Source organism: Serinus canaria, unplaced genomic scaffold (genome assembly GCF_022539315.1).
Source record: "Serinus canaria isolate serCan28SL12 unplaced genomic scaffold, serCan2020 HiC_scaffold_147, whole genome shotgun sequence".
Taxonomy (NCBI): Eukaryota; Metazoa; Chordata; class Aves; order Passeriformes; family Fringillidae; genus Serinus; species Serinus canaria.
The window spans coordinates 1-11722 of record NW_026108261.1 but is presented as its reverse complement, the minus strand read 5'-3'; the positions used below and the strand labels follow the sequence as shown (position 1 = coordinate 11722).

Here is an 11722-nt window from a genome sequence, read left to right as displayed (position 1 = left end):
CCCTTTTCCTGCGCCCCGCCCCCACCACACAGCCCCGCCCCCACCCCCCGTGCCCCGCCCCCCTCGGTTAATTTTGATACCTCGAGATGACGATTAAAGGACGGATGTTTGTAGGCGTGGCTCTGCCTGGGGGAGGGGCCAAGGGAGGGCGGTGCTGGGGGGAGGGGGGTGGGACACGCCCCAGACAAGATGGCGTCCCCTGTGTGACATAATCCAACATGGCCGCCCCCATGTGTCACAATCCAAGATGGCGGTCCCTGGGTATTTATCCAATATGGCTGCCCCTTGTGATGCAATCCAAGATGGCGGCTCTGAGCCATGACCCCACCCAAGATGGCCGCTGCTGGACACCAGTCCAATATGGCTGCCCCTATGTGCCAGAATCCAAGATGGCTGCCCTGTGCCCCACCCAAGATGGCCACTCCTGGATACTCATCCAATATGGCCGCCCCTTGTGATGCAATCCAAAATGGCGGCTCTGGGCCATGACCCCACCCAAGATGGCCACCCCTATACACAATTCCAATATGGCTGCCCCCATGTGCCCCACCCAAGATGGCCGCCCAGCCCCGCCCCCCCACAGACCTCATGACACCGAAATCCCAAAATTTTCCTTTATTGCCCCAAATCCCCCCCAGCCCCCAGGGGGAGGGGTGGGCGTGGTCAACGCGGAGCGGGGGGCGTGGCCTCGTCGGGCGGCGCGCTGGGATTGGACAGCGCCAGGCGGGGCGGGGCCAGGGCGGAGCCCGGGGGGCGTTTCCCGTTGACCACGAGCGAGAGGGGGGAGGGGACGCGGAGCCCCAGGAAGGAGAAGGTCTGGGGGGGGAGGGGAGACCAGTAAGGACCAGTGCAGACCAGTGCAGACCAGTATGGACCAGTACAGACTGGTATGGACCAGTACGGACCAGTGCAGACCAGTAAAAACCAGTATGGACCAGTAAGGACTGGTACAAACCAGTATAAACCAGTATGGACCAGTCCAAACCAGCCCAAACCAGTATAACCATTCCCTCCCAGTTTATCCCAGTCCCTCCCAGTCCATCCCAGTCCCCCCCAGTCCCTCCCAGTCTCCTCCCAGTTCCCCCCAGTCCCTCCCAGTTTAACCCAGTCCCTCCCAGTCCCCCCCAGTCCCTCCCAGTTCCCCCCAGTCCCTCCCAGTCCCCTCCCAGTCCCCCCCAGTTTATCCCAGTCCCTCCCAGTCCCTCCCAGTCCCTCCCAGTTTATCCCAGTCCATCCCAGTCCCTCCCAGTCTCACCTGTCCCAGGTGCTGGTGCAGGTGCTGACTCAGCACCGGCTCGGCCACGCCCAGCGCGTCCCCCACGGCCACGCCCCACGTGGGGGCGGAGTTATAGACGGTGACCGCAGCCACGGCCCCGCCCCCGTCCTGCAGACCAATCGTGCTGCGGCGGCAGAGGGGCGGGGTCAGCCACGGCCACGCCCCCGGCTCGCACCCAGGAACCTCCCAGTTCCCCCCAGTCCCTCCCAGTATAAACCAGTAACCCCAAATCCCACCTTTACCCCCTCCCAATCCTTCCCAGTCCCTCCCAGTAAGTCCCAGTTCCCTCCCAGTTCCATCCCAGTTCACCCCAGTCCCTCCCAGTACAAACCAACCAATCCCAGTACAAACCAGTACAAACCAGTATGACTCACTAGGGCACGCCCCCCGGGGGGGTCAGGCTGAACAGGACCCTGCTCCTCCCAGTATAACCCATTAAATCCCAGTAAATCCCAGTATAACCAGTATAACTCGACCAATCCCAGTACAAACCAGTACAAACCAGTGTCACTCACTAGGGCACGCCCCCCGGGGGGGTCAGGCTGAACAGGACCCTGCCCAGCACCACCCGCTGGGGGTTGGGCCCGGGGCGCAGGCCGGCGATGGGGGAGGGGCGCGGCCCCCCCGCCCCCCCCAGCGGGCCCAGCAGGGGGAGGGGCACCGGCCCCGCCAGGCCCCGGCGCCGCTTCCCGCGCAGCTTCCCCTGGGGGCGGGGCCAACTCAGGGACACGCCCACCGGGGCTCCCAGTCCCTCCTAGTCCTCCCAGTCCAGCCCAATCCCCTCCCAGTCCCTCCCAGTAGAAACCAGTAACCCCCAGTCTGCCCGAGTGATCCCCCAATCCCCTCCCAATCCATCTCAGTATAACCCAGTAACCCTCAAACCCCTCCCAGTCCAGCCCAGTCCCTTCCCAGTCCCTCCCAGAATAAACCAGTGACCCCTGAATCCCCTCCCAGTCCCTCCCAGTCCCTCCCAGTCCATCCCAGTCCCTCCCAGTGACCCTCCAATCCCCTCCCAGTCCCTCCCAGTATAACCCAGTCCCTCCCAGTCCCACCCAATCCCCTCCCAGTCCCCCCCAATCCCTTCCCAGTCCCTCCCAGTATAACCCAGTAGCCCCGAATCCCCTCCCAGTCCTTCCCAATCCCCTCCCCGTCCATCCCAGTCCCCCCCAACCCCCTCCCAGTGCCCCCCAGTGCCCTACCCTGCTCTCCAGCAGCCGGCACAGGTTGCCCAGGTAATCCATCAGGTGTTGGTGGCGCTTCCGAGGCTCCTCCCACCCCGGGGCCAGCTCGGCCGCGCGGCTCAGCCCCTCCAGCGCCCCCTGGAACCGCTCCAGGAACTGCAGCAGCTGGGGGACACCAAACTGGGCTCTACTGGGCTGTACTGGGCTGAACTGGGAGGGCTCAGCCCCTCCAGCGCCCCCTGGAACCGCTCCAGGAACTGCAGCAGCTGGGGACACCAAACTGGGCTCTACTGGGCTGTACTGGGCTGTACTGGTTTGTACTGGGAGGGCTCAGCCCCTCCAGCTCCAGCCCCACCCCCGAGGCCCCGCCCCTAAAGCCCCGCCCCCTGAGGCCCCGCCCCTCACCGTGGCCCGGTTCAGGTGCAGGTCGGGGTTGGCAGCGGCCGCGGGGTCCACGCGCTCCTGGAGGGGGAGGGGAGAGTGGGCGGGGCATGCCGTGGTGGGCGGAGCCATCATTTTCATTATGCGGCGTAGCCACGCCCCCTCAGTCACAGCCACGCCCCACCCAAACCTTACAGCACCCCCTAGTGGCCAAAAAGCGCCATGCGTTGCCTTATATGGCAAGGCCACGCCCCCACCGGATTCATTAGCATGGCCGCGCCTCCTAGGTATAAACCACGCCCCCAGCTCCACCCAACCTCAGGGCCACGCCCCCAAAGACCCATTTTGGCTTGGTTCTATTAGGGCGTGTCCCCAATTAGCGGTGTCCCCAATTTTACCCCACCCCTTGGGTTGGCCCCACCCCCTGTTAGACCACACCCAGTCTGACCACACCCCCAGATAGGCCCCACCCCCTCACCACCTGCTTATAGACCAGGCACTGCCCCCAGTCAGACCCTGCCCCCCTGGTTGGCCACACCCCTGATTAGACCACACCCAGTCAGACCACGCCCCCGCGGTTAAGCCCCGCCCCCTCACCGCCTGTCCGTAGGCCGCGAGCGCGCGCCGGGCGCTGCCGGGGCTCTGCCCCCCCGCGAAGAACAGCGACACGTGGGCGTTACCCAGCACGTCTGCAACCGACAGGTACGCACCTGAGCACACCTGGGCACACCTGGGTACGGCTAAACCACACCCAGGTACACCTGAGATACACCTGAGCACTGCTAAACCACACCTGAGCACATCTGGGCACACCTGGGATACACCTGAGCACACCTGGGCACACCTGGTTATGGCTAAACCACACCTGGGCACACCTCAGATACACCTGGGCACAGCTAAACCTCACCCAGGTACACCTGAGATACCCCTGGGCACAGCTAAACCACACCTGAGCACACCTGGGCACACCTGGGATACACCTGAGCACACCTGGGCACACCTGGGTACGGCCTAAACCACACCCAGGTACACTGAGATACACCTGGGCACAGCTTAAACCACACCTGAGCACATCTGGGCACACCTGGGATACACCTGAGCACACCTGGGCACACCTGGTTATGGCTAAACCACACCTGGGCACACCTCAGATACACCTGGGCACAGCTAAACCTCACCCAGGTACACCTGAGATACCCCTGGGCACAGCTAAACCACACCTGAGCACATCTGGGCACACCTGGGATACACCTGAGCACACCTGGGCACACCTGGGTACGGCTAAACCACACCCAGGTACACCTGAGATACACCTGGGCACAGCTAAACCACACCTGAGCACATCTGGGCACACCTGGGATACACCTGAGCACACCTGGGCACACCTGGGTATGGCTAAACCACACCTGGGCACACCTGGGCACACCTCAGATACACCTGGGCACAGCTAAACCTCACCCAGGTACACCTGAGATACACCTGGGCACTGCTAAACCACACCTGAGCACACCTGAGCACACCTGGGCACACCTGGGTACACCTGGGTACAGCTAAACCTCACCCAGGTACACCTGAGATACACCTGGGCACTGCTAAACCACACCCAGGTACACCTGAGATACACCTGGGCACTGCTAAACCACACCTGAGCACACCTGAGCACACCTGGGCACACCTGGGTACACCTGGGTACAGCTAAACTGCACCCAGGTACACCTGGGATACACCTGGGCACTGCTAAACCACACCTGGGTACACCTGAGCACACCTGGGGATACCTGAGATACACCTGAGCACAGCTAAACCACACCGGGACACACCTAGGCACACCTGGATACAGGTAAACCACACCTGAGCACACCTGGGCACACCTGAGATACACCTGGGAACTGCTAAAGCATACCTGGGTACACCTGAGCACACCTGGGCACACCTGGGGATACCTGAGTACACCTGAGCGCCACCCAGCCCACACCTGTCCCCCAGGTAACCCCAGGTGAACTCACACCACGATTGGCCGTCCCTCGGGTCACACCTGAGCCCCTCCCAGCCCCACCTGTCCCCCAGGTGAACTCACACCACGATTGGCCGTCTCTCGGGTCACACCTGACCGCCGCCTCCGCCTGGGCCAGGCTCTCGCGCAGGGCCACGCCCCCCGGGCCGGGCCCCGCCCCCCCGGAGCCCGGCCCCTCCCCCCGGGGGCCTGGCCCCGCCCCCTGCGCGCGCAGGGCCATTGAGAGGAGGCGCCGCGCCTCGGGGTCCTCCCCCTGGGGGAAAAGGGGCGGGGTCAGCGGGAAAGGGGCGGGGCCAGGAACACAGCCACGCCCCCATCCTGAGGGAAACACCAAAATACCCCAAAAAACACCAAAACCACACAAAATACCCCAAAACCACCCAAAATCCCCCAAAAACCTCCAAAAAACATCCAGCCCGGCCCATGACCCGACAGCAAACCCAGAAACCCAAAATCACCCCAAAATCACCCAAAACTCACCAAAAACCACCAAAAACGACCCAAAATCCCCCCAAAAACACCCAAGATACACCCAAAATCCCCCAGAAACACCCAAAATCCCCCAAAACACACCCAGCCCAGCCCACGACCCAACAGTGACCCCAGAAAACCCAAAATCCCCCAAAAACCACCCAAGACACACCCAAAGACCCCAAAATCTCCCAAAACCACCCAAAATCCCCAAAAAACACCCAAAACCCCCCCAAACCCCCCCAAACCACACGAAAACCTCAAAACCCCCCAAAACCACCCCAAAAATCCCTCAAAAATCACCCAAAACCCCCCTTCAAAAAACCCCCAAATATCACCAAAAAAATCTCCCAAAACCCCAAAATCCCCCGAATTGCCCCCAAACCCCCCTGGCCCCTCCCCCACCTGCTGCAGGGCCCCCCCGAAGGCCTCCCGGGCCCCCCTCAGGTCGCCCCGCCGCCATCTTTGCTCGCCCAGCTGCCTCCAGGCCACGCCCAGGGCGGGGTCCAGCTTCAGGGCGTGGCCCAGTGCCAGCTCCGCCCTGGCCCCGCCCACCTCCGGGGCCACGCCCAGCGCCCGGGCGCGCAGTACCAGCGCTCGGCCACGCCCTTCCGGGGATACTGCGGGGAAAGGGGCGGGGTCAGGGGCGGGGCTGGAGGGGAGACGCCCTGCCACGCCCTGCCACGCCCTTCCAGGCCACGCCCCCACCGTGGATTTGCTCCATCAGCTTCAGCGTCCGCTCCATCTCGGCCACCAGGGGGTCCTGGGTGGGGTCCTGGGCGTGGTCATGGGTGTGGTCCTGGGTGTGGTCGTGGGCGGGGTCACGGGAGGGCAGAGTGTCCCGGAAGTGATAGAGATCTGTCACCAGGGCCTGCGGAGGGACCAAAATCAGCTCCAAAATGACCCAAAATTACCCCAAAAATAACCCAAAATCAGCTCAAAAATAACCTGAAATAACCCCAAAATAAATCCCAAAATCGACCAAAAATAACCCAAAATCGACTCCAAAAACCCCTGAAATTACCCCAAAATATAACCCAAAATCGAGCCCAAAAATACCCCAAAATCGACCCAAAAAAACCCCAAAATCGACCCAAAAATAACCCAAGATCGGCTCCAAAAACCCCTGAAATTACCCCAAAATATAACCCAAAATCGAGCCTAAAATAAACCAAAATCAGCTCAAAAACGACCCAGAATCAACTGGAAATATAACCCAGAAACACCTCTAAAATAACCTGAAGTTACCCCAAAATACAACCCAAAATCGACCCCAAAATTACTCAAAATCAGCTCAAAAATGACCCAAAGTCAACTCAAAATAAACCTCAAATCAACCCAAGATCAATTGAAAATAAACCCCAAAATCACCTCCAAGCTAACCCAAAAAATACTCAAAAAATCACCTCCAAGTACAATCCAAAATCACGTCCAAAAATTACCCAAATTTACCCCAAATTACCAAAAAAAAAAAAAAAACCCAAAGAAAATCAACCTAAAATCAACCCAAGATCGACTGAAAATATAACACAAAGTCACCTCAAAAATAACCCAAAATCAACCTAAAATCACCTCAATAATAACCCAAAAAAGCCTCAAAAATACCCCGAAAATAACCTCAAAAATAGCCCCAAATAACCCCCAAACATCCCAAAACTGCCCCAAAAAGACCCAAAACACCCCCAAAACACCCAAAAACACCCCAAAATCCCCCAGCCTCCCCCCACAGGCCGCAGCTGCCCCATGAGGGTTTGTGAGGTGATTTTTGGGCGGATTTGAGGCCATTTTGGGCGAAGTTCTCCTCACGAACCCCATCCCCCCCTCACGAACCACCGCCTCCCTCAGCGCCCCTTCCCCCCACCCGGGGGTCCCTCCCCTCCCCCTCCCGGAGCCCCCAGCCCCTCCCCCCCTCCGGGGGTCGCCGCCCCTGCCCCACCTCGAGCCGTTTCAGCGCCTCCTCATCGCCGCCTTCCCCCCCCTCGCCGTCGGCCGCCGCCGCCTCCTCCTCGGGCGCCGCCATGACAGCGGGGCCATGCCCACTTCCGGTTTCTTTCTACCGCCTTTTTGCCCGGCTGCGCTCCCATTGGCTGCTGCCGCAGTCATTTCCGGTGTCTTCCTCCTAGCCGCGCTCCTATTGGCTGCCGCCTCATGCTTAAAATGGCGGCCGCCCCATAGCTTTTAATGAGGCCACGCCTCCTCTTTGCCATTTAAGGGTGAATCCCAGCCCTAAAGGCGGGGCCTCATTTCCTCTTAAGGTGAGACCCCGCCCACCCAACTTCCCGCCGCGCTTTGGCCCCGCCCCTCCCGGCCCCCTCACGGTTACCAGAGGGCACAAAAGTTTGCGATTTTATTTTAAAAAATTTATATAAATTAAGATTTAGCTTTTCCCACTCCATCAAACCCGCAGTAAATTCCACGGTAAAGTAGGATTTATTCCAGCGATGAATCAAATAAATGTATAAAATAAAATATTATATAATGTATAAAAACTTTTAAAATAAAACATATTAATGACATCAAAACAACTGGAAAAAAAAACAGAAAAAAACCCCGGAAAAACAGAAATGCGAAAATAGCTTCTTGGAGGGAAAACCTAATTAAAAAAATGTAAATTAAAGGCTTAAAACTGTAGTTTTATAGCGCCGCGGTCCTCGGGGCGCGGTTTCTTGCAAGCGGCTCATTCCTGAGGGCAAAAATAATCCCGACAAGGGTAAAAAAGCTTAAAAATTCCACCGAAAGTTACAAAATAATGAGAAACACTCTAAATATGCCTTAAAAGCTGTACCAAAGTACAGGAAATCAGATTTGCGGGGGAGGATGGGTGAACACGTGGCAGCGGGGGCAAATCCTGAGGGAAAATGAATTGAGAATCTCCAGCGTAAGAAAAAAAAAAAAAAAACGAAAATCCCCAAACAAATTTTAAAAAAGAAAAAAAAACCCGGAAAGTTATACAGTGGCGATCCTCCAGAAGCCGTTTCTCGCCGGCGGCTCTGCCTGAGGGGAGAGAAGCGGAGTCAGAACGGAACGGAACCGGGACGGCCGGCTCCCAATTAATCCCTCCCAAATTAATCCCTCCCTAATTAATGAATCCCGAGGAGCCCCCGGAGCGTTTGTGCGGCCCCCCAAATGCCGGCGGAGCCCCCAAACATTCTCTGCCCCGCCGGGTGAAGAAGGAGCCGCCGCCGCTGCTCTGCGACGCCGCTAAAACCCCGAGCGCCCGCGGCTGGCGGCGACGGGGGGAACGCGGGTCGGGATCGCGATGGGGCGCCATGTCGCGACTGGAACACACAGACAGAGCTCCAATCCCCCACAACCGTAATTCACATACCCGCACGTAACGTATGCGATCCCCGCGCCGGCCCCTCACAGACTGAGCCGCTCCCGCCCTCGACAGCCGGGCCCCTCAGCAAAGCCACGCCCCCCGGCCGTCTATTGGCTGGCGGAACACCGCCCACCAATCCTATTGGCGGATGGGCAAGAGAGGGGCGAGATTCAATTGACAGAGGGAGCGATTTGCAACAGATGATTGACAGATAGGTGGTAATGTAACCCAATGCAAAGGGCGTGGCTTGCAGCTGATGATTGACAGATGAGGTGGTAATGTAACCAAAAGCAAGGGGTGTGGCTTGCAGCAGATGATTGACAGTAATAGGGCAGGGTTCCACCAGTGATTGACAAGGAATCTCAGAAGCTGATTGGTCCTCTCTAGATGGGTGGGATAACCAATCAAATTACATCATCCAGAAAAAGAGGCGTGGCCAGGAGATGAGAGGGTTGGGCATTCTTTTATTAAGTGGGCGTGGCCGTTGTGGGCGTGGCCACTTTAATCCCTCCAGGTCACCTCCACCTCGTCCGTCCGATACCTGCCAGAGGTCAAAGGTCAGAGCCCGGCCAATCCACTCCCGGTCCCGCCCACCTGGCCACGCCCCCTGACCTCTGCGTGATCCCTGATTGGCTGAGCTCCGTCACCTGCCCCACCCTCAGCATTTCGCAGCCGGCCTGGGCGATCATGGCGCCGTTGTCGATGCAGTACCTGGGGGGTCAAAGGTCACAGGTGCGCCCCGCAGGTGTGCCCCGCCCCCTCCGAGGCAGGCCCCGCCCTCACCTGTCGTCTATGGGGCAGAGCTCCGCCCCCCGGGCCTTGCACATGGTCTGCAGCATCTCCTGCAGCCGGTGGTTACCTGGGCACAGGTGAGTGTTACCTGGGCGTGGCCGTGAGCCCAGCCCTGGCTCCGCCCCCTCATGCAAATGAAGGTCCCACCCCTTTTTATACACAGCTGAGCCCCACCTCTTTCTGGATGGCCACACCTCCTCTCTAGGTGTGATCCCACCCACCCTAGGTGAGACCACGCCCATCCCCAAGGTGACCACACCCTCCAGGTGTGGCCACACCCATTCACAGATGTGACCACACCCCTTCCAGGTGAGACCCCGCCCACCCCAGGTCAGACCTTGCCCACCCTAGGTGAGACCGCGCCCACCCAAGGTGTGACCCCGCCCACTCACAGGCCACGCCCCCCACGAGCAGCAGGTGCCGGGCCCGGGTCAGCGCCAGCGCCCGCTCGGTGACCTCGGCCAGCATGGCGAACGCCGTCTCCTGGGACACCAAAACAGCCAAAAATCCACCCAAAAACGGCCCCAGGTTAGCCCAAAATCGGGCCAAAATCAGCTCCAAAACCAGCCCAGAAACGTCCCCAAAACTGAGCAAAAATGGCCCAAAACCACCCAAAAACGGCCCCAGGTTAGCCCAAAATCAGCCCAAAATCGGCACCAAAACCAGCCCAGAAACGTCCCCAAAACTGAGCCAAAATGGCCCAAAAATGTCCTAAAAATGTCCCAAAAAATCCCAATAATGACCCCAAAAATGTCCCCAAAATGGCCCCAAAATGCCCCAAAAATGTCCCAAAATTAACCCCCCCAAACCCCCATTAATCACCTGAAACCCCCAATTATTAACCCCAAACCCCCATTAATCACCCCTAAACCCCATTAATTAACTCCCAAATCCCAATAATTACTCCCAACCCCCATTAATTACCCCAAAACCCCACTAATTACCCCCAAAACCCCATTAATCACCCCTAAACCCCAATTAATTATCTCCTAACAGCCATTAATTAATCCCAAAACCCCATTATTTAGTCCCAGCCCCATTAATTACCTCTAATTAACCGCTAATTACCCCTTATTGCCCCTAATTAACCACTAATTACCCCTAATTAGCCACTAATTACCTGTAGGGAGAAGCACAGATCCTCCGGGGTCGCCTCCCCCGACTCCAGGAGCTTCGGGGTCACGGCCTGGGGTGAAAAACGGCGATTTTGGGAAAATCTGGGATTTTGGGTCAGTTTGGGGGATTTGGGGTAAATCTGGGGATTTTTGGGTCACTTTAGGTCAGTTTGGGGGATTTTGGGCAAATCTGGGGGGTTTTGGGTCATTTTGGGGTCAGTTTTGGGGTGAGATTTGGGGATTTTTGGTTCCCCCCATGGTTTTGGGGTGAGATTTAGGGTTTTTGGGTCTCTCTGTGGTTTTGGGGTGAAATCTGGGGATTTTGGTACCTGCAGGTGGGACAGCAGCCCCGAGAAGGAGACGTCGAGGCCTTTGACCACGTAGGGCAGCGGGAGCAGGCGGCGGCCCCTGGGTTTGGGGTGAAATCCGGGCATTTTGGGTCAGGTTGAGGGTTTGGGGTGAAATCCGGGCATTTTGGGTCAGGTCGAGGGTTTGGGGTCAGTTTTGGGTCATTTCGGGCCAGTTTTGGGCTCAGTTTTGTGGATTTTGGGGTCGGTTTTGGGCTCACTTGGGGGGATTTCAGGGTCAGTTTCTGGGTCATTCCAGGGGGATCTGGGCTCACTTTTGGGGTAAATTCAGGGGGTTTTGGGGTCACCTCTTGGCCAGCTGCTCCACGTTGTAGCCGGGGCTGGGAGCGTTGGGGATCTGCGGGAAAAGGGGCGGGGTCACTGTGGGCGTGTCCGGGTGGGCGTGTCCACCTGGGCGTGTCCGGGGTGGGCGTGTCCCACCTGCAGCAGCCGGGCCAATCGGTCGATGCAGTTGCCCACGGCCACGTCCAGGGTCTCGCCCAGGATCCGGTACCGGCGCCGGGCGTAGGCGATCACCTGCGGGCGGGCACGGGGGGGGCGTCGCCTATCGCGAGAGCGGCCGTTTCCTCACACCCCAGTCGCGATATCGGCCATTCCGTGCTTCTCCCGTGGCGATATCGCGCGATATCGGCCATTCCCTCCCTCTGCCGTCACGATATCGGCCGTTTCCTCACGCCCCTGTCGCGATATCCCCCCATATCGGCCATTTCCCCGCCCCTCCATCACTATATCCCCTCGGTACCGGCCGTTCCCTCCCTCCCCCCGCCCCTATCGCGCCCCTATCGCGGCCTATCGCGGCCTA

General features: G+C 58.8%; 2 protein-coding genes and 1 long non-coding RNA gene across 3 annotated transcripts; all 3 read right to left on the bottom strand.

The window, feature by feature from the left end:
• Window positions 1–600: 600 nt before the first annotated feature.
• Window positions 601–8951, bottom strand: TTC5 (tetratricopeptide repeat domain 5). Its single transcript, XM_050987701.1, has 11 exons — window positions 8652–8951; window positions 7260–8317; window positions 6032–6194; window positions 5729–5943; window positions 4916–5105; window positions 3436–3527; window positions 2863–2919; window positions 2476–2622; window positions 1792–1979; window positions 1256–1400; window positions 601–816 (listed from the first exon to the last, which is right to left on the bottom strand). The coding sequence occupies exons 2-11, from the start codon at window positions 7341–7343 to the stop codon at window positions 664–666; spliced, it is 1434 nt and encodes a 477-aa protein (XP_050843658.1). The 5' UTR covers window positions 7344–8317; window positions 8652–8951; the 3' UTR covers window positions 601–663.
• Window positions 3899–4909, bottom strand: LOC127061162 (uncharacterized). Its single transcript, XR_007780622.1, has 3 exons — window positions 4463–4909; window positions 4141–4420; window positions 3899–4026 (listed from the first exon to the last, which is right to left on the bottom strand). It is a non-coding gene; the product is annotated as an uncharacterized LOC127061162 (long non-coding RNA).
• Window positions 8952–9089: 138 nt separating the features above from the next.
• On the bottom strand, window positions 9090–11486 carry OSGEP (O-sialoglycoprotein endopeptidase; the record flags this gene model as incomplete). Its single annotated transcript, XM_050987702.1, has 8 exons — window positions 9090–9186; window positions 9258–9356; window positions 9429–9504; window positions 9830–9920; window positions 10558–10623; window positions 10882–10960; window positions 11208–11257; window positions 11341–11486. Coding segments are annotated over 8 exons (647 nt in total), but the record flags the coding sequence as incomplete, so codon positions are not given.
• Between the last annotated feature and the right edge of the window lie 236 nt (window positions 11487–11722).